The 22,673-nt window shown below is 48.1% G+C and overlaps 1 protein-coding gene across 4 annotated transcripts in view; it reads right to left on the bottom strand.

Moving 5' to 3' along the window:
* ARHGAP39 (Rho GTPase activating protein 39) overlaps positions 1-22,673 on the bottom strand; it is a 101,673-nt gene that overhangs the window by 62,374 nt on the left and 16,626 nt on the right. For all 4 annotated transcript variants that reach the window (XM_069956954.1, XM_069956955.1, XM_069956953.1 and 1 more), the window contains one exon: positions 5,770-6,204. In XM_069956954.1, coding sequence (XP_069813055.1) covers positions 5,770-6,204 — 435 coding nt within the window. The remainder of the gene's footprint in view (positions 1-5,769; positions 6,205-22,673) is intronic.

The following is a 22,673-nucleotide window of genomic DNA, read 5'->3' as shown; positions in this document are numbered from 1 at the left end:
GAAACTACACACCCTAAGGAATTAATCTAGGGGTATAATGAGCATTTTAACCCTACAGGGGCTGGAGGAAAGTATTCACAATTAGGCCGGAAAAAAATGGAAAATAGAAATTTTCAAATAATATGTTGGTTCAGATTAAAGTATCTCATTTTCACAAGCAACAGGAGAGAAAAAGCACCCCAAAATTTGTAACGCAGGTCCTCCTGAGTACAATGGTACCCCATATGGGGGCATAAACCACTGTATGGACACACAGCAGGGCTTAGAAGGGAAGGAGCGCCAATTAGCATTTTCAGTGCAGATTTTGCTGTACAAGTTTTCAGGCGCCAGCTGCGTTTGCAGTGCCCCTGTAGTGTCCGCAGAGTGAAACCCCCCCATAAGTAACCCCATTTTGGAAAGTACACCCCTTAAAGAAGTCATCTTGGGGTGCAGTGACCATTTTGATCCCACAGGTATTAGAGGAAAGTATTCAAAATTAGACAGTAAAAATAATAAACTAGAATTTTTCCAATAATATGTTAGTTTAGTTTGAAATTTCTCAACTTCACAAGGAAAGGAAGAGAAAGTGCACCCCAAAATCTGTAACGCAGGTTCTCCTGAGTACAATGGTACCCCATATGTGGGCATAAACCACTGTATGGGCACGCAGCGGGGCTCAGAAGGAAGGGAGCGCCAATTAGCATTTGCAGTGCAGATTTTTCTGAATAAGTTTCTGAGCGCCAGGTGCATTTGCAGCGCCCCTGTAATGTCTGCAGAATAGAACCTTCCCAAAAGTCACCCCATTTTGGAAAGGGCACCCCTCAAAGAAGTCATCTTGGGGTGCAGTGAGCATTTTGACCCCACAGGTATTAGAGGAAAGGATTAAAAATTCGAAAGTAAAAATAAAAAAAAAAAGAATTTTTTCAATAATATGTTTGTTTAGTTTGAACTTTCTCAATTTCACAAGAAACAGGAGAGAAAATGCACCGCAAAATTTGTAAAGCAGGTTCTCCTGAGTACAACGGTACCCCATATGTGGGCATAAACCACTGTATGGGCACACATCAGGGCTCAGAAGGGAAGGAGCGTCATTTTGCTGGTGCAAAACCGCAGCTAGTATCGGTTATTGCAATAGCGCAGTTGCTCAAAATTTTTTTTAAAAATGAGATTACAGGTAATCTGGGGTGGTGACGGGCAACCTGGGAGTGTTTACTTGCTATCTGGGGTGGTGACGGGCATTATGGGGTGGTACGAGCAGTCTGTGGCTATCTGGGGGTGGTTACTGGCTATATGGGATGGTAACGGACAATCTGGGGGTGTTTACTGGCTATCTGAGTTGGTGACGGGCAATCTGGGGGGGGGGGGGGGGGGGTCACAGGCAAACTGGGGTGGTGATGGTCAATATGGGGAGGAGTGACAGGAAATCTGGGGTGGGTATGGGTAGCCTGTGGCAATTTGGGGTGGTTACAGGCAATCTGGGGTGGTTATGAATAATCTGGGGTGGTTACAGGTAATGCGGAGTGGTTACAGGTAATGCGGAGTGGTTACAGGTAATGCGGAGTGGTTACAGGTAATGCGGAGTGGTTACAGGTAATGCGGAGTGGTTACAGGTAATGCGGAGTGGTTACAGGTAATGCGGAGTGGTTACAGGTAATCCAGAGTAGCAAAGATAGAAGACGCAGGGCACTCACCATCTATTGCGAATTCAGACCATCCGGTTTATTGACAAGGTGCAGGAGTAGCGGGGGAGAGACAGGAATGGGTGTTTGCAGGTAATCCAGGGTGGTTACAGGTAATCTGGGGTGGTTACAGGTAATGTGGGGTGGTTACAGGTAATGTGGGGTGGTTACAGGTAATGCGGGGTGGTTACAGGTAATGCGGGGTGGTTACAGGTAATATGGGGCGGTTACAGGTAATATGGGGCGGTTACAGGTAATGCGGGGTGGTTACAGGTAATCTGGGGTGGTTACAGGTAATGCGGGGTGGTTACAGGTTATGCGGGGTGGTTACAGGTTATGCGGGGTGGTTACAGGTAATGTGGGGTGGTTACAGGTTATGCGGGGTGGTTACAGGTAATGTGGGGTGGTTACAGGTTATGTGGGGTGGTTACAGGTAATGTGGGGTGGTTACAGGTTATGCTGGGTGGTTACAGGTTATGCGGGGTGGTTACAGGTAATCCGGGGCAATTGAATTTTTATCCCGTCACCAATGATTTTTGGTGACAGGGGACAAAAAGTGCCGGCAGCATATAGTATATACCGCTGATCACTTGTGCCAGGACCACATCGGCTAGTCCCTGATCATTGCCCCATGCTCTCCGCCATCTCTAGTAGTGGAGAGAATGAGAGTTTGATCTTTTTTTAAGGGTACAAACACACTTGCTGTATCCACAGCGAGAATCTGGCTGCGTATTCGCAGCGAGACTCACTGAGGATCCCGGCCAAGTGTACTCAATGGCAGACAAACTCACAGCAGGGATGTACATCCCTGCTGCGAGTTTGTCCGCAGCTCGCCCCGTTAACTCCCCGGCTGCCGGAGACTATACGTCACCTGATCCCGGCTACGGGGCTCCCGACGTCTTCACTGCCCATTCAGCCAATTAGTGCTGCGGTGGGGCCGCGCACTGATTGGCTGAGCGGGACGTGCCGGGAATCAGCGAAGGACCAGGTGATGTATAGTCGGGACCAGGTGATGTAAAGTCTCCGGCGGCCGGGGGGTTAACGGGTCGGCCTTTGGACAAACTCGCAGCAGGGATGTACATTCATCTCCTCTCACTGTGGATTAACGGTGAGAGGAGATGAAAGCATGCAGTGCCCGTTACCGGTGGCCGCCGTTATTACCAGTATCGCCGGTGCGGGGACTGGCCGGGACTGAGCCCACACTCTGTGTTTGGTGCACTTTTTGTTACTTTTTTACACTAGTGTACATTACTGTACACTAGTGTTACATTTAGATCACATCATACAATACACTGTACTGCTTCTGCAGCACAGTGTATTGTATCATGTGACCATCCTGCTGACAGGCAGTAGCACAGCCACCCCTGTCAGCAGGATGGCTTATCAACGGTAAGCCTGGGGGCCTTCATTAGGCCCCCGGAGTTACCATGGAGACGTCGGGGGACCGGACGGCGCCACGGGACCTCCGATCACGTAAGTGGACCTGCGGCGCCGTCCGGTACACACCAAAACCCGTTAGATGCCGCTGTCATGCTTTGACAGTGGCATTTAACGGGTTAAACCGTCCGGAGCGGAGAATCCTCTGCTTCGGGCAGTTACAGGAGGGGGTCAGCTGTCATAGTGACAGCTGATCCCCCGCACTGCCGCCGGGCGGCAATTCATTCCGATGCGTACGCCGTTAAAAGCCGTACGCATCGAAATAAAGCCCATTAGTGGCCGCTGTGAAAAGGCAGCACGGCGGTCACTAAGGGGTTAAGTCATTGCCCCTTTTACACAGAGACCATGCCACTTAAGCAAGACCAGCTGGAAAAGTGTAGAAAAATGCCTGAAAATGGTCATGGACATTATCAGTAAGAACTGTTTGATCTATACTGGTTATCAGACTCTTACTATCCCTTATGTCCCCCATAGTTCTGACGGCTAGTGGCTGTAACAGATTATCAGGCCATACGCAGAGGCCTATAGCAGAAACTGGGCCGCAGCGGGGGAGGGAAACTATTTTTGTGCGTATTAGGGAGAGCATGGAAGATTGGAGTAACTGGGGGATTCAGGTGATAAATATTACCGTTGTTTGGCATTGATTATCTCCAATTCAACACCTATATCCAAGATATTAATCATTTTACCTTTCACCATAAGAGTGGGATCAGAAGGTACAGATCTGTAGGTCGATGTATTATGTAACATATACAGATATACCACCCACCCCCCTTTATCTGACTCGGGGATCAGCACATGGGGGTTTCCGCTCGCTCTCGGATGGCTACTCACTCCCAAATTGTCACCAATTGATTGTAACTGATATTTATTGTATAGAGCAGTGAGCGCCTCTTCAACTTTGTGCTGATAGGTATCCATTGCCGGAACCCTGGAGTTTACAGGGTATAAGCCAGGGTTCAGGATACGGAGTCTGGAGTATTGCACATAGTATCATGAAGTGAATCACCATCATTTTGCAGATCTAATAAGGATTGTATCGATAACTGTTCGGAAAAAGAATTCCGCTACCAACATTATTCAGTTCATTCTTATCTGCAATAACACTTGGAGAAACATCATTAGCATTAACATATACATTAGTGTCCGAGAACTGCAAGACTGCAATGTGATCTTTGGACATAATACAAGCTGACAGGTTATATACCTGCATGCCGTTGACCAGTGTAACCTCCACTGGTAGCGCATTCAACCTCCCCCCTCCCCATATAGGTGTTGAATTGGGGATAATTAATTCCAAACAAAGGAAATATTTATTACCTGAATCCCCAGTTACTCCTATCTTCCTTGCTCTCTCTAATTTCCCAGTTTCTGGTATAGGCTCTACTTCAGAACGCCTCTGCACATGGCCTGATAATCTGTTACAGCCACTAGCCCCCAGACCTATGGGCTACATAAGGTATAGTAAGAGTCTTGTAACCAGTATAGATCAAACAGCTCTTACTGATCATGTCTCTTTGTGCCGACATACTTGTAATTTATTGCACACTACATTGTCTCAGGGTACTATTACACAAGCGACTTTTCGACGCACAATGATTAGCTATAAACGAACTCAAACTACCGCTATGGTGAACGACCTGAAATCGTCCACCCAATCACACGGAACGATGATCATTATTGCATTCGTCCTATTGTCGCCACTGCGTTCGCCGCTATTGCAAATGACCTAACAACGTCTTATTACATGCAAAAGATTTTTATCAACGATAAAAATAGGTCCAAACTTTAGTTCTATGCACAAGCCATATTACCAAGAATAGGCAATTTAGCTGGCATGTGAGATATCAATAGAAACGCCATCTTCAGGTGTCAGCATGCCATTCTGCTCTGGTCACCCCCCATGACACGTAACCCTCTGGTCACCCCCCATGACAGTTAACCCTCTGGTCACCCCCCATGACAGGTAACCCTCTGGTCTCCCCGCATGACAGTTAACCCTCTGGTCACCCCCCATGACAGGTAACCCTCTGGTCTCCTCCCATGACAGTTAACCCTCTGGTCTCCCCCCATGACAGTTAACCCTCTGGTCACCCCCCCATGACAGGTAACCCTCTGGTCACCCCCCATGACAGTTAACCCTCTGGTCACCCCCCCATGACAGGTAACCCTCTGGTCACCCTCCATGACAGTTAACCCTCTGGTCACCCCCCCATGACAGGTAACCCTCTGGTCACCCCCCATGACAGGTAACCCTCTGGTCACCCCCCATGACAGTTAACCCTCTGGTCACCCCCCCATGACAGTTAACCCTCTGGTCACCCCCCCCATGACAGGTAACCCTCTGGTCACCCTCCATGACAGGTAACCCTTTGGTCACCAGAATGATACATCTGGCTGGACCTCAAGGTAAATTCCGCACGTAGAAAACAACACAGGAGTACAATATTTCATCTAAACCTACAGACAAGAAACAACTGGGGACATAAAAGTTCTAATGGATCAGTGAGTTTGTGTTGCTGGTGTTTTCCTATTACAAAGCTGTATGTCACTGAGGTAACAATAGCCATGCATTACATCACTTCAGCCGCCATTGTCTCCTATGCAGGTAATAAGCCTCCATAATAGTAAAACACTGGCTCAATCCTATGTGATCACATGGCATAAGAATTACCTGTCTGTGTCCTCTTTCACCACAAAATAAGGAGCTGAATGTCGATTGGTTTTCACTTGGTCGGAGCACTTGTCTCCCCCATCCAGTTCCTGCTCCAGGGATGAGCTGGTGCTTCCTTCCCGGCTGATGTTGCTGCCCCGTCCCGGGCTGTTCTCGGTAGATGCCCTGGGCGACTCTGTGTTCTGTTTCAGTGTCTGTAGTTTGGCTAAGGGGATAATATCACAGTTTTGTGGCCGGTGCCAGACTGTCCTCTGGGTGCTAGCATTGTAGTAGTAGAATCGGGATGTATTGGGGTCAAACAGTTCCCACCACTGATTCTCGTTGGTACGTTTAATCCGGACACCAGAGGGTGGATCCCATACACATTCCCCCGTGATCAGGTTGGCGTACATACACTCCCGGGTCCGGGGCTCTATGATTTCTACCCATTCCAGCCTAAAAAGAAAATGCAAAAAGAAAATCAATTTTCATCTTATATTACTTACAGCCGTGTACCCTTATATCAGTCTATCCTTACATCCATGTACCCTTATATCCATCCATTCTTACATCCATGTACCCTTATATCCATCCATTCTTACATCCATGTACCCTTACATCCATGTAGCCTTATATCCACAGACCCTTATATCCATCCTTATATCCATGTACACACAGGGACACAGATGCCAGAAGAGAAAGCAATGGGACTGTGTTCGCACAAACATAACACATGCATTTCTGCATCTAATCGAGGGTCGTGACTTGTGGTTGTTATAACGCATCCGTATTGTGTGTGAACCCAGACGTAGGACGTTGTGTTGTCTTCCATGCTGTACAGCAATTGCTATGAATGTTATATGGATGAATACATTCCCACAGAGCGGCTGCCTCATCCGGATGCCTTACATAATGTTCCCAGGCCTGGCTGTGGATGTACACGGAGTGCAGCCTGGAAGCAGCGCCTACTGACAAACAGCCGCTTATTCACACTTCACAGACTCAGCAGATGGTGCACAGGGAAATGTAGGACTCATTCATGGGGGGAGGGTGGGCGTCAATAAATGGTGCACACGCCGTCACTGCACAAAACGCAGCACCTCATTGGCTCAGGACACCATGTCAGCAGTGATCATCCACAACGTGCAGTATACTTATCCATTGTCTCCTACATAAAACATCCCACTGACCAGGGATGGGTACAACCCCAAAAGTTGGGTTGCAGCCTTCACTATTGTATATGCCGCTCACTAGGGGGCGCCGTTCTGTTGCAGAATGATGTCATAGGTCGTTCAGATGGTTAAGATACATAAAGAAGACATTGAAGGAGACTAATAACCCTCCCAAACAGTCAGAGCAGTCATAGTCAGAGCAGGGCCTCAGTGTTTACAAGGATCCTAAAGCCGATCAGCGCTCCCCTCCTCCGGCCTTACAGAAACTTCCCAGAGACATTGACACTGGTACCAACAAATGCCTCCATTGTCACCATGTAGTACACGGGTCACTGAGAGTATTATACAGGATTACACTACAAATAGTCCAAGGGTTTAATGCGGTTAAAGATCACCAAAAAGAGCATCCGCATACAGATAGTTACTATTACAGTAATGCGTAATGTATGCCAATGGTATATAGATATCAGATGTATAGTAACATAGTATGGAGCTGATATCAGATGTATAGTAACATAGTATGGAGCAGATATCAGACGTGTAATAACACAGTATGGAGCAGATATCAGATATATAAAAATATAGTATAGAGCTGATATCAGATATATAATAATATAGTATGGAGCTGATATCAGATATATAATATAGTATAGAGCTGATATCAGACATGTAATATTTAGAGATGAGCGAACCGGGTTCGGGTTCGAGTCCATCCGAACCCGAACGATCGGCATTTGATTAGCTGGGGCTGCTGAAGTTGGATAAAGCTCTAAAGTTGTCTGGAAAACATGGATACAGCCAATGACTATATCCATGATTTCCACATAGCCTTAGGGCTTTATCCAACTTCAGCAGCCACCGCTAATCAAATGCCGAAAGTTCGGGTTCAGATGGACTCGAGCATGCTCTGATATCAGACGTGTAATAACACAGTATGGAGCCAATATGAGATATATAATAATATAGTATGGAGCTGATATCAGACATGTAATAACATAGTATGGAACTGATATCAGATGTATAATAACATAGTATGGAGCTGATATCAGATGTAGAATAACATAGTATGGAACTGATATCAGACGTATAATAACATAGTATGGATCTGAAATCAGACATGTAATAACATAGTATAGAGCTGATATCAGACATGTAATAACATAGTATGGAACTGATACCAGATGTATAATAACATAGCACAGAGCTGATATCAGATGTATAATATAGTATGGAGCGGATATCAGAAATGTAATAACATAGTATAGAGCTGATATCAGAAATGTAATAACAGTACGGAGCTGATATCAGACATGTAATAACATAGTATGGAGCTGATATCAGATGTACAATAACACAGTATGAAGCTGATATCAGATATATAATAACATAGCACAGAGCTGATATCAGATGTATAATAATATAGTATAGAACTGATATCAGATGTATAATAACATAGTATGGAGCTGATATCAGACATGTAATAACATAGTATGGATCTGATATGATATGATATCAGACGTATGAAAACATAGTATGGATCTGAAATCAGATATGTAATAACATAGTATGGATCTGATATCAGAAATGTAATAACATAGTATGGATCTGATATCAGACATGTAATAACATAGTACGGAGCTGATATCAGATGTATAATAACACAGTATGAAGCTGATATCAGATATATAATAATATAGCACAGAGCTGATATCAGATGTATAATAATATAGCACAGAGCTGATATCAGATGTATAATAATATAGCACAGAGCTGATATCAGATGTATAATAATATAGCACAGAGCTGATATCAGACGTGTAATAATATAGTATAGAGCTGATATCAGACATGTAATATTATAGTATGGAGCTGATATCAGACATGTAATAACATAGTATGGAGCTGATATCAGACAAGTATCTATTACATGAGAGCTCAGTGAGGATTTCATTCTTTATTGCAGGGCATGAGGTAAACGCCATCACACATCAGCACAATGTCGCTACAAGGTCACGATCCCCGATATTTCCCACAATTATAGCAGAACCTAAGAAACATGGAGTCTTGTATCAAATTCCATAAAGGTCGCCGGGTTTTATTGGAGGCGTAATAGAACAAACTGCACTTTATAATAAACTATAAAAGGTACAAACATTCTCCAACAAATTCATGTAAGAGAGAGGCATAGATCATAGCAGTGTGACATTCGTGTCCTTTCTGCCCATAGATGGGTATTGGGGGGCAGGAGCCTCTGGGCACCTTTGTTTTATAGTTTCTGCTATGTTAAATGTGTGGACCCCCAGCTGTTGCAGAACTACAATTACCATCATGCTTGGACAGTCAATGCTAAACCTTCAGCTGTCCAGACAAGATGGGAATTGTAGTTATGCCATAAGTCTAACCCCCTTGATGTAAGGTGTATGGCCGCACTACTGACAGATGTCAGGATGATACTACACTCTGGCCCCTGCACCGGTATGGGTGTGGGGCCCCTGAATTAAACTAATTGAAGGCAGAGATCTATAGAGCGGCTGTTGTTGGGAAAAGCTTATTGATTCCAATCTAATAGATTTATCGGTATAGAAATGACTTTGGAAGAGGCCTTGATTTAAGCCGTCAGGTTACGGCCGCATTTGCATCGATCAAACTTATTTAAGAAATGCATTTTTTATTACTGGGATCATAAAACCTGCGTCTGGAGGCGGCCATACAGGGGATCACATGACTAACCTGCCAGTATAAGCAGTGACACTGTGAAGAACAATGGGGAATTCTGGAACAACGAAGACGCCTGTATATAGTCACATGACACAGTGTGAGCCAAAATATACACCAACAGGTACAGGGGGAATAGGGCAGAAGTGAAAGTCCTCTCCTTCTCTCACACCTCTATAGAAACCTTTCACTATTGTCTCATTCTCTAGATAGCGGAAAAGCAAATCACAACAATTGGAAATGTGCCAAGAGTCCGGCGCGTGTATGGAAACTATCCGTCATTCAGTCTCTGCTAGATACCAGGATATCACACGGTGGGATAACCAGCCTTTCTATAGGGGGGGGGTCACACCAGAGGTGACGGCTGTCACTCCCCTGCATTGTGTGAGCCCAGAGGTGCAGTAACTATGGGCGCTCAGAGCCAGGAAAATCATCTGTGAATCTCTTCCGGTAAGGATGAACATGATCAGGGAGTGTCTGGGATCATCTCCCATCTATGACAGGGGTGAGGAGCGAGGAGAAGCTGGCAGCAGAGGACAAGTGTCTTACATCACTGTCATCCAGCATGGCTGCACATGATGTCACCGCAATCACCCCCCTCCACCATGTGATCAATAACGCCGCTCCATGTCACTTCATTAACAAGAAGTCTTTGCCTGTCTGTCAGGTTTACGAGAGCCAGAAGAATCAGGAGCAGAGCCGATAAAAAGTGAATGTAATAAGGAAAGTAACGCAACCTTTATATTATTGGAAATACAAGGGTGAGGCAGACGCCCACCCCTGTAATAAACCTAGAGCCCCTATTCCCCGCATCTATCCCTATATACACCGGGCAGCAGGGCCCGACGAGTGCTCATTAGCAAACCTATAGAAGGCGGCTATTTCTATATGGCTGCTCCAGCGTGCCGGACAAGTGAAGGATAGACAAGGTAGTCCCCGGGGGATTCTCCCTCACCAGCCATCAGGGTGGTCCCCAGGGGATTCTCCCTCACCAGCCATCAGGGTGGTCCCCAAGGGATTCTCCCTCACCAGCCATCAGGGTGGTCCCCGGGGGATTCTCCCTCACCAGCCATCAGGGTGGTCCCCGGGGGATTCTCCCTCACCAGCCATCAGGGTGGTCCCCGGGGGATTCTCCCTCACCAGCCATCAGGGTGGTCCCCGGGGGATTCTCCCTCACCAGCCATCAGGGTGGTCCCCGGGGGATTCTCCCTCACCAGCCATCAGGGTGGTCCCCGGGGGATTCTCCCTCACCAGCCATCAGGGTGGTCCCCGGGGGATTCTCCCTCACCAGCCATCAGGGTGGTCCCCGGGGGATTCTCCCTCACCAGCCATCAGGGTGGTCCCCGGGGGATTCTCCCTCACCAGCCATCAGGGTGGTCCCCGGGGGATTCTCCCTCACCAGCCATCAGGGTGGTCCCCGGGGGATTCTCCCTCACCAGTCATCAGGGTGGTCCCCGGGGGATTCTCCCTCACCAGTCATCAGGGTGGTCCCCGGGGGATTCTCCCTCACCAGTCATCAGGGTGGTCCCCGGGGGATTCTCCCTCACCAGTCATCAGGGTGGTCCCCGGGGGATTCTCCCTCACCAGTCATCAGGGTGGTCCCCGGGGGATTCTCCCTCACCAGTCATCAGGGTGGTCCCCGGAGGATTCTCCCTCACCAGCCATCAGGGTGGTCCCAGTCATCGCAGCCGCTCCAAAAGCATCGCAGCCGCTCCAAAAGCATCGCAGCCGCTCCAGAAGCATCGCAGCCGCTCCAGAAGCATCGCAGCCGCTCCAGAAGCTCATAAACTCATGACGCTTTCTTATACTGATCCCGGTTATCACCTCACAAGTTTAAGGATCTGAGGGACTGACAAGGGATGAATAGTGATGTGTAAACACCGGGGTCAGAGTATCACCAGAACGGCTGATCACGTGGGGTCTCCGGTAAACAGTGGTCAGTACTGGACCAAAGTGTCCAAGAAAGGAGAACTGGGGACAGGGTCATGGGGTCCGCTCCATTGATGTGTGTGCACGGTGAAGACTAACCCATCTGGTTCGATCGCACAGAAGAGCTGATGGAGAGCAAACAGCTAAAAAAACATCCAGCTGTCCATGACAGAAAGGAGTCATACTTGAAAAAGACCATTGCGGTTGAAACATTGTATGAGTGCCATGCTGGAATAAACAATTTTATTTTTTCATCTATATCCACCTCGTGAGATGTTGTTACCTTTGCTGGACTTGAGACTGTTTTTGCCCTATTTGGACACTAGGGTTGGTAACTATTGCATCCCATATTGATATATTTTTTACTTACCTGTTAAGACTGGCAAGTCTATGAAGAGGAGTGCTATAGTATTTTTCTATTTTTAGAAAGGAGTCAGGGACACATCACAGGGCTATGGGGTCCGAGAGAGGACACATCACAGGGCTATGGGGTCCGAGAGAGGACACATCACAGGGCTATGGGGTCCGCAGGGGACACATCACAGGGCTTTGGTCTCTCTCTCTCTTATATTATTAATATTATATTACATTATATATATATATATATATACACACACACACACACACACACACACACACAGCAGTTTCTGTACTTTTCTGCACCACATGCTGTAGTGAACCTGACCTGACGGCGGTCGGGCCTCGCTCTCCTAATAAGTCATTAAGAATGAGAGAAAAGAAACAGCAGCCTCAGTAATACACGTGGACAATATGGCTGCACAATGGCTGCTCTCAGTATTGTGGATGTTTCCTATTCAGTCGCCGTTGTCATGGTAACCACACACACGACAAAATGCAGTAAAAGACTCATTTGTAGAAAGAGAGCGGCAGACAGAAGATGCCTGATAAGATGAGAAAAGCCATCTCCATTTACCCAGGTTATCGATCACTCGGAGCGACCGGCGTGAACAGGCGTCTGCAGATGACTCCATGCAGGAAAGCGACACGTGACCGCGACAAAACCAGCCACGTCTCATGTTATCAATACAGATAAAGCCTGGTACACATGGCCGCTCATGGAGCTGTGATGTGTAAACCTGTAATACAGCATCTATATAATCCAGCGAGCGCCATACACTGCAAAACCGTGCCACATCCAGTCACTTATCTGGGACAGGTGATGTCGCTGCAGGAAAAGCATCCAAGGGGCGTACAGACCTCCAGTGTGAACACAGCCCTAGAGATATTACCCTAGAACAACAATACCAAACACGCCGCCCTTCAGCTGTTACTAAACTACAACTCCCATCATGCCTGGCCCTGGACAGCCAACATCGCGCTGACTACCGACCTAGTCTTACCGACTTTAGGAGGGATTTTTGACTTTTACTGCATGTATCCCCAGCCTTATCCATGCGGGTCTATGTGTATTGTGCGCATCATTCACATAAAGTCACACCTCATAAACCTGAACAAATCTACACACAGAAATCCTATTGATAACACTCCTTAGGGCTTGTGTAGGTTGCACTAAAGTTTTCACATAATAAATAAATCTTGCCTATAAGGTCATCCAGAGATACGAGACTTCATGTTACGGCACAAACGTTACACTTGGAAGGTGGATCAAAGACCAAACTCTATACCATGGTATAAGAATCCTCCATACACATCCCATAGGGGCACATACATCTCCTATCCCATAGTATGACCATCCTCCATATACATCCCCTAGTGTGACCATCCTCCATATACATCCCATAGTGTGACCATCCTCCATATACATCCCATAGTGTGACCATCCTCCATATACATCCCAGAGTGTGACCATCCTTCATATACATCCCATAGTGTGACCATCCTCCATATACATCCCATAGTGTGACCATCCTCCATATACATCCCAGAGTGTGACCATCCTCCATATACATCCCATAGTGTGACCATCCTCCATATACATCCCATAGTGTGACCATCCTCCATATACATCCCAGAGTGTGACCATCCTCCATATACATCCCATAGTGTGACCATCCTCCATATACATCCCAGAGTGTGACCATCCTCCATATACATCCCATAGTGTGACCATCCTCCATATACATCCCATAGTGTGACCATCCTCCATATACATCCCATAGTGTGACCATCCTCCATATACATCCCAGAGTGTGACCATCCTCCATATACATCCCATAGTATGACCATCCTCCATATACATCCCAGAGTGTGACCATCCTCCATATACATCCCATAGTATGACCATCCTCCATATACATCCCATAGTGTGACCATCCTCCATATACATCCCAGAGTGTGACCATCCTCCATATACATCCCATAGTGCGACCATCCTCCATATACATCCCATAGTATGACCATCCTCCATATACATCCCATAGTGTGACCATCCTCCATATACATCCCAGAGTGTGACCATCCTCCATATACATCCCATAGGGGCACATACATCTCCTATCCCATAGTATGACCATCCTCCATATACATCCCATAGTGTGACCATCCTCCATATACATCCCAGAGTGTGACCATCCTCCATATACATCCCATAGTGTGACCATTCTCCATATACATCCCATAGTGTGACCATCCTCCATATACATCCCATAGTGTGACCATCCTCCATATACATCCCAGAGTGTGACCATCCTCCATATACATCCCATAGTGTGACCATTCTCCATATACATCCCATAGTGTGACCATCCTCCATATACATCCCATAGTGTGACCATCCTCCATATACATCCCAGAGTGTGACCATCCTCCATATACATCCCATAGGGGCACATACATCTCCTATCCCATAGTATGACCATCCTCCATATACATCCCATAGTGTGACCATCCTCCATATACATCCCAGAGTGTGACCATCCTCCATATACATCCCATAGTGTGACCATTCTCCATATACATCCCATAGTGTGACCATCCTCCATATACATCCCAGAGTGTGACCATCCTCCATATACATCCCATAGTGTGACCATCCTCCATATACATCCCAGAGTGTGACCATCCTCCATATACATCCCATAGTGTGACCATCCTCCATATACATCCCATAGTGTGACCATCCTCCATATACATCCCATAGTGTGACCATCCTCCATATACATCCCAGAGTGTGACCATCCTCCATATACATCCCATAGTATGACCATCCTCCATATACATCCCAGAGTGTGACCATCCTCCATATACATCCCATAGTATGACCATCCTCCATATACATCCCATAGTGTGACCATCCTCCATATACATCCCAGAGTGTGACCATCCTCCATATACATCCCATAGTGCGACCATCCTCCATATACATCCCATAGTATGACCATCCTCCATATACATCCCATAGTGTGACCATCCTCCATATACATCCCAGAGTGTGACCATCCTCCATATACATCCCATAGGGGCACATACATCTCCTATCCCATAGTATGACCATCCTCCATATACATCCCATAGTGTGACCATCCTCCATATACATCCCAGAGTGTGACCATCCTCCATATACATCCCATAGTGTGACCATCCTCCATATACATCCCATAGTGTGACCATCCTCCATATACATCCCATAGTGTGACCATCCTCCATATACATCCCAGAGTGTGACCATCCTCCATATACATCCCATAGTGTGACCATCCTCCATATACATCCCATAGTGTGACCATCCTCCATATACATCCCATAGTGTGACCATCCTCCATATACATCCCAGAGTGTGACCATCCTCCATATACATCCCATAGGGGCACATACATCTCCTATCCCATAGTATGACCATCCTCCATATACATCCCATAGTGTGACCATCCTCCATATACATCCCAGAGTGTGACCATCCTCCATATACATCCCAGAGTGTGACCATCCTCCATATACATCCCATAGTGTGACCTAGGGATGCACGATGCACCGAAATATCGATACTACTATCGATATTTCGGGCAGAAAAACGGTTCGATACCAGGATTTCCTGGTATCGATACTTTATGTTAATTTGCATAATATCGCAGTTTAACATAAAGTATAGAGCACAGAACACGGCAGGCGGCTAGCTGAGCGCCCGCCGTGTTCTCTGTATGCCTCTCCCTGCTCCCGCCTGTCACTTCCTCCGCGCTCTCTCCCTCCGCTCCCGCCAATTTCAAATAGCCGGCACATTGCAATTGCATGTGCCGGCTATGTTGTGTTGATGCCGCTGTCACACTGACAGCGGCATTAACCCCTCCTGAGCCGCTCCGTATGCAGCAGGGGCGGCTACTGTGTGTAGCAGACCCCCGCTGCCGGTGTCTGTCTGATAACAGAGTCCGGCTCAGCCAGACTCTGTTATCAGAGAGATGATTTATGTGGCATGTGGATCTGCACGGAGGAGAGCGGGACGTCCGGTAGAGGAGGACAGAGAAGGCTGGAGGTGAGGAAGCTGAAGAGGGAGAGCGGGAGGACGGAGGAGAAGGCTAGAGGTGAGGAGGGAGAGCGGGGGTCGGGGAGAGGAGGACGGAGGAGAAGGCTGGAGGTCAGGAGGAGATGCGGCCACTCCATCTGGCTGCACTGTGAGGTGGGGGGCCGCAGGACTGTGACGAGGAGCGGCCGGGGCCCTCAGAACTCCCGGGCAGACATCAGTGGGGGAGGGGGGCTGTAACCTGCAAATTACCCTGCCGCCCAAATCCTGCTCACCATGCCCTGAAAGAAGGGAAAAGTGCAACTACAGCCCTCATCATCCCAATAACTGAAGTGTGTGTGTTACATGACTACAGCCCCCACCATCCCCCTGGTAGCTGAAGTGTGTGTGTTACATGACTACAGCCCCCACCATCCCTCTGGTAGCTGAAGTGTGTGTGCTACATGACTACAGCCCCCAACATCCTCCTGGTAGCTTAAGTGTGTGTCTTACATGACTACAGCCCCCACCATCCTCCTGGTAGCTTAAAGGGGTTGTCCGGCGAAAAAAATTATTCACAGAATAACACACATTACAAAGTTATACAACTTTGTAATGTATGTTATGTCTGTGAATGGCCCCCTTCCCCGTGTCCCACCACCCCCACCCGTGTACCCGGAAGTGTGGTGCGCTATACATTACCTGTCACGTGCCGACCACGGTCTCCGATCCTCAGCAGTGACGTCTTCTTCGGGAGGCCAGCGGATCTTCCCGAGTGCTGGCCGCCCTCTGCAGCGTCATCCGAAGCTCAGCCGCGATTGGCTGAGCATAACTGTGCTCAGCCAATCGCGGCTGAGCGGCTGATGACGCGGCCACGTCATCAGCTGCTCAGCCGCGATTGGCTGAGCACAGTTATGCTCAGCCAATCGCGGCTGAGCTTCGGATGACGCTGCAGAGGGCGGCCGGCACTCGGGAAGATCCGCCGAACTTACGAAGAAGACGTCACTGCTGACGATCGGAGACCGTGGACGACACGACATGCGGTGAGTATAATGCACCACACTTCCGGGTCTAGCGTGGGTGGGGGGAAACACGGGGAAGGGGGCCATTCACAGACATAACATACATTACAAAGTTGTATAACTTTTTAATGTGTGTTATTCTGTGAATAATTTTTTTCGCCGGACAACCCCTTTAAGTGTGTGTCTTACATGACTACAGCCCCCACCATCCCCAGCTAGCTAGTGGTACATGACTTCAATTTCTATTCTTGTGGGGTTTTTTAATGTAATTTATTCAGTATCGAATTGGTATCGAGCATTGAAAAAAAAAAGTTGGTATTGGTATCGAACTCAAAATTCTGGTATCGTGACAACACTAGTGTGACCATCCTCCATATACATCCCATAGTGTGACCATCCTCCATATACATCCCATAGTATGACCATCCTCCATATACATCCCATAGTATGACCATCCTCCATATACATCCCATAGTATGACCATCCTCCATATACATCCCATAGTATGACCATCCTCCATATACATCCCATAGTATGACCATCCTCCATATACATCCCATAGTATGACCATCCTCCATATACATCCCATAGTATGACCATCCTCCATATACCTCCTCCATACATATATGCACATAGGCATCAGGTTACGGCTTGCACCACACACAGACCAGGAATAATGATGGCCTCTGATGGGCGATCCTCCTGTACCGCCAGCCATGTCCATTAATCAGGGAATAATCAGCGTGTAACACGCCGCCGCCGGCAGTGCGGGGCGTGTGGCGGGTCCTCACCCTGATGAATGGCACAAACCAAACGCTACACAAAAGAAGTGACTATTTAAGTCATGTTAATGAGCGATGCTTCAGGGGTGTCAGCAGGATGGTGGGGGTCCTGGAATATGGAGTAATGTATAGGGAGGATCTACTGCTGCGCTCAGATACATGGGATACACTCTTTATACATGTTATGACGGATCACACAACGTATATAATCTACATTATACTGTGGGAGGCTCCAGAACCGGTAATGAAGAGCCACGGCTCATGGGGAGTCATTGCTTATTTAACGGGTAATAAAATTATTTCCTCACATCTGTTTAATCTGTCGTCCTCCGAGACGCCGCCGTGTGGTTTACGCCACATCACTCTGCCCCAGCAGTTATCCATCTTATGTGTAACAATGAGCGGAGCCCATCGCCAGAAACCATCCATGATGGCATACTGTATGTCCAGACACACAGATGATGGGAGTGATGATACACTGTGTGTGATAGGAGATTAGAGTGTCAGCTCCTGGGGTCAGGGAGGATGATGATGGAGTTATTATACACTGTGTGGTTTACTGCTGCCCCATCAGCCATGACAGGTATTGCTGTGCTGCCTGTGGCCTTGGTATATACCAGCCAGTATTGCTGTAGTAAGGGTTTACCATGGACAGGTTTCTTACCTCAGTCACCAGTGACACATAATGTAGATGTGAGGATACAGATGAATGATGAATCCAATGGAGCTGGAGAAGATCACAGCCTGGGGGGTGCTTGGGGAGTGCCCGACACTCCTCACCAAACAACAACCCCCCACCGCCACCCCAAGGCCTTCCTCCTCAAGATTCCCCTTCACAGACTTATGAGCATTGAGACTGAAAGAAGCGTTCATGGCCTGTCAGACCGCGGCTCATCGCACATCAGGGGTCGCCCTTAGCTGTGCTATCAGCTCGCTGTATACATAGAGATGGAATCGGCTATAGTACTAGTGCAGTGGAGTCGCTGTGTTATATGCGGAGTGCCTCTGCCTCCATCCAATACACCCAGGGAATGGGACACATTGAGGACATTCAGAGAAAGTCTCCAGCATAGTTTTGATCAGGTCATGGGGTTGTTTCTCACCTGGTGCAAATGCTGCAAATCTTATACAGTGGACAATCAGCAGCTACAAGGAGATTACATGGAACCCTCATCCACACAGTGCAGATAATACATGGATATGGTGTGACCAGGATGTGCAAAGACATGTGATCTCCCCCACTCACATCAATGTGGAAGCGAAAGGCCACAACAAATCCGCAGTGTTGTGGTAACACCGCACGGTTCCACAGCAAAATCCACAGGGAATTGGGAAATGTTACACACTAACTTTTCTTTATTCTAATCTGTATAATCTGCAGCAGTCTCTCTCTCTCCTGCACACAGCACGTGCTAACACCCCCCCCCCCACACACACACTTCCTGTCTTGCTGTTACTAGAGACAGATTTCCCCTAACAGCATGCAGTGGGCAGCAGATTGCACAGAAGTGAGACACCTAGTGGCCAACACATTAGGGCTAGTTTATGGGGTAAGGAGGTAATTTTTGGTAAATTAAGTGATTTACAAACATGATAACAATCACATAGTCTATCACATACAACAAAGTTGTCACCATTTAAGAGTACAAGTTCCTGTAAAACGTTTACTACCAAGCATACTGTAAAAAACTGAACTGGACGCTACACCTGTCTTCCCTTCTACAGCCACAATACATAGATTCTCTACAGGGGTGTATACATTACATTCACCCATCACAACAATTTTTTCTTGTCCTGACAACTCCAGCAGATTCTCTGTAACCCACAGACACCGCCACAGAAACTTCCGGCACAGAAGCTGAGGTTAGTCTAGAGCAGATACAGACTGCATCCATGTTTTCCAGGCAGTCTTCTCCAGTCACGGTAATCAAATGGTGAACGATGGGACTGGAGCATGCCGGAGCTGCCTTCATTTGTTATGAGCAACGAAAACTCCGTAATCCTAATCCACCCCGCATGGCCAACGAGGAGACACACAATCTGATATTCCAGGCATGACTAGCTTTATATCAATTATTCATAGGTGACAACGGTGAATGGCCAGTGATAGTGTCCACATGCGTATCACCCAGCTTTCCACACACCCAGAGAAGCACAGAACCACTACAGTTATATTACATTGTGGCGCTCGATGTCTGCTGCAGAATGTAGAGGGGTGAAATCTGCAGAAAATCCCTTAGGGTATACACCACAATTGGTTTATGGTAATGCAATGCAAAGTACAGTGAAGCCTCCAAAGACCACCAGCCCTTTGGTAAGACCCCCTTCCATCTATATTACTCTATTTCAGTGACCGATTTTCCTCCTGTTTTTGAGCAAAACTGGGTCATCAGCTCAAAGAGGATTCACAGTATACAGTAAAGCAACACTGCAAATGCTGTAACACAAAGATTCAACTAAAACCCTTTGCTGGGCTCACAGCCTGCGCCTATCCTATCCATGGCCTGAGCCCCCTATCCTATCCATGGCCTGAGCCCCCCCCCCCATCCATGGCCTGAGCCCCCCCCCCCAATCCATGGCCTGAGCCCCCCGCCCCATCCATGGCCTGAGCCCCCCCCATCCATGGCCTGAGCCCCCTATCCTATCCATGGCCTGAGCCCCCCCCCATCCATGGCCTGAGCCCCCCCCCATCCATGGCCTGAGCCCCCCCCCATCCATGGCCTGAGCCCCCCCATCCTATCCATGGCCTGAGCCCCCCCATCCTATCCATGGCCTGAGCCCCCCCCATCCTATCCATGGCCGGAGCCCCCCCATCCTATCCATGGCCTGAGCCCCCTATCCTATCCATGGCCTGAGCCCCCTATCCTATCCATGGCCTGAGCCCCCTATCCTATCCATGGCCTGAGCCCCCCCCCCATCCATGGCCTGAGCCCCCCCCCCATCCATGGCCTGAGCCCCCCCCCCATCCATGGCCTGAGCCCCCCCCCATCCATGGCCTGAGCCCCCCCCCATCCATGGCCTGAGCCCCCTATCCTATCCATGGCCTGAGCCCCCCCCATCCATGGCCTGAGCCCCCCATCCTATCCATGGCCTGAGCCCCCCCATCCTATCCATGGCCTGAGACCCCCATCCTATCCATGGCCTGAGCCCCCCATCCTATCCATGGCCTGAACCCCCTATTCTATCCATGGCCTGAGCCCCCCCATCCTATCCATGGCCTGAGCCCCCCCATCCTGTCCATGGCCTGAGCCCCCCCATCCTATCCATGGCCTGAGCCCCCTATCCTATCCATGACCTGAGCTGCTACAAGACAAGGTCGTGGGTCATTACTGGGGCAGGCCTCTCACAGGCTCTGCTGATGATTCTCATTCCGCTGTACAGAACTGCGGGGAGCCGGAGCTGCTGACATGACTACCGCCAGCTACACACCATAGACAGCTGTTGGTGCACACTCATTCAACTGACAGCTATTCCTCCTGAGCATGCCCGTCTTCTCAATAGAGAGATAGGAATAAGCCGCTGCCGAATCCAACACGCCTGGTCCTTGTGGTTAAGCCGAGCTGACATTCCTGTAAAATGTATGGGAAGCTTTCCACATCCCTGGCATAGTACACAGTATTCTAGACATATGGCAACCCCAAAGGAATTACTATTAACGTACAGCCGTATGGGGGATCTGCTAGGCTGGTGCACTGCTTCTCTGAGGTGTGAATGAAAGACCTATTCCCATTTTGCTATGCTCCAGTTTCCATGAAGAGTAACAACCGAAAACCTGTTATTTATACCAAGAGTTGGCGGGAATTATGCCTGAAACTATAGCGGATGTGACCTTTCATTTCTGGCACACAGAAAGCCTCAGATCCTCTTAGTAAATGTGACGCTTCTTAGGAGTGAGGCACAAAAATAAATTCCCGATGTCTATATAGGTGAGAAACACGGCAGGTGATGAGTTTCTATGTTATTCCTATAGAATGTATACATTCGGTATATAGTAGGGGGCTCATGCACCTCTATAGCCTCCCTATTTCCCGCTTCACACTAGCCTGATACAGACCTATTACGGTCTAAAGACCAAAACGGACAGCTGTCCCCTCATGTTATCAGACCCACAGAGGGGCAGAGACATGCGGCTGTAATACAGACATGATAATACATCAGTGATGGCCTAAAGAGTCCAACATATAAGGCTAATGTATGCCCTATGACATAGTAGCATCCGTCATACATAGGGAACCATGATAAAAAGATGTATACTGCAGAGGCAGTAAAGGATCTGGCTGGATAGGGTCTGCGCTGTTCTGCCCAGCAAACCCTGATGTATACGTAATGAGCAGAGGACAACATGACATACTTCTGGCTCCATCAGATGACTGCTCTCTATAGATATATGGATCTGCTTATCACATGTCGGGACCTACCCCATGCTTGTAATAAAGGACACCTACAGACCCTGCTTTAACAAAGTGTCGACTGAGCCCAAGACCCCCGATATCCCTATAACCTGCATCTCCCCGCCCAGCGTAACCTTCCCGATATCCCTATAACCTGCATCTCCCCGCCCAGCGTAACCTTCCCGATATACTATAACCTGCATCTCACCGCCCAGCGTAACCTTCCCGATATCCCTATAACCTGCATCTCCCCGCCCAGCGTAACCTTCCCGATATCCCTATAACCTGCATCTCCCCGCACAGCGTAACCTTCCCGATATCCCTATAACCTGCCTCTCCCCGCCCGGCGTAACCTTCCCGATATCCCTATACCCTGCATCTCACCGCCCAGCTTAACCTTCCCGATATCCCTATAACCTGCATCTCACCGCACAGCGTAACCTTCCCGATATCCCTATAACCTGCATCTCACCTCCCAGCGTAACCTTCCCGATATCCCT

Source organism: Dendropsophus ebraccatus, chromosome 2, assembly GCF_027789765.1.
Source record: "Dendropsophus ebraccatus isolate aDenEbr1 chromosome 2, aDenEbr1.pat, whole genome shotgun sequence".
Taxonomy (NCBI): Eukaryota; Metazoa; Chordata; class Amphibia; order Anura; family Hylidae; genus Dendropsophus; species Dendropsophus ebraccatus.
Note: the sequence above shows the minus strand (reverse complement) of the source record. Positions and strands in the feature narration are given on the sequence as shown.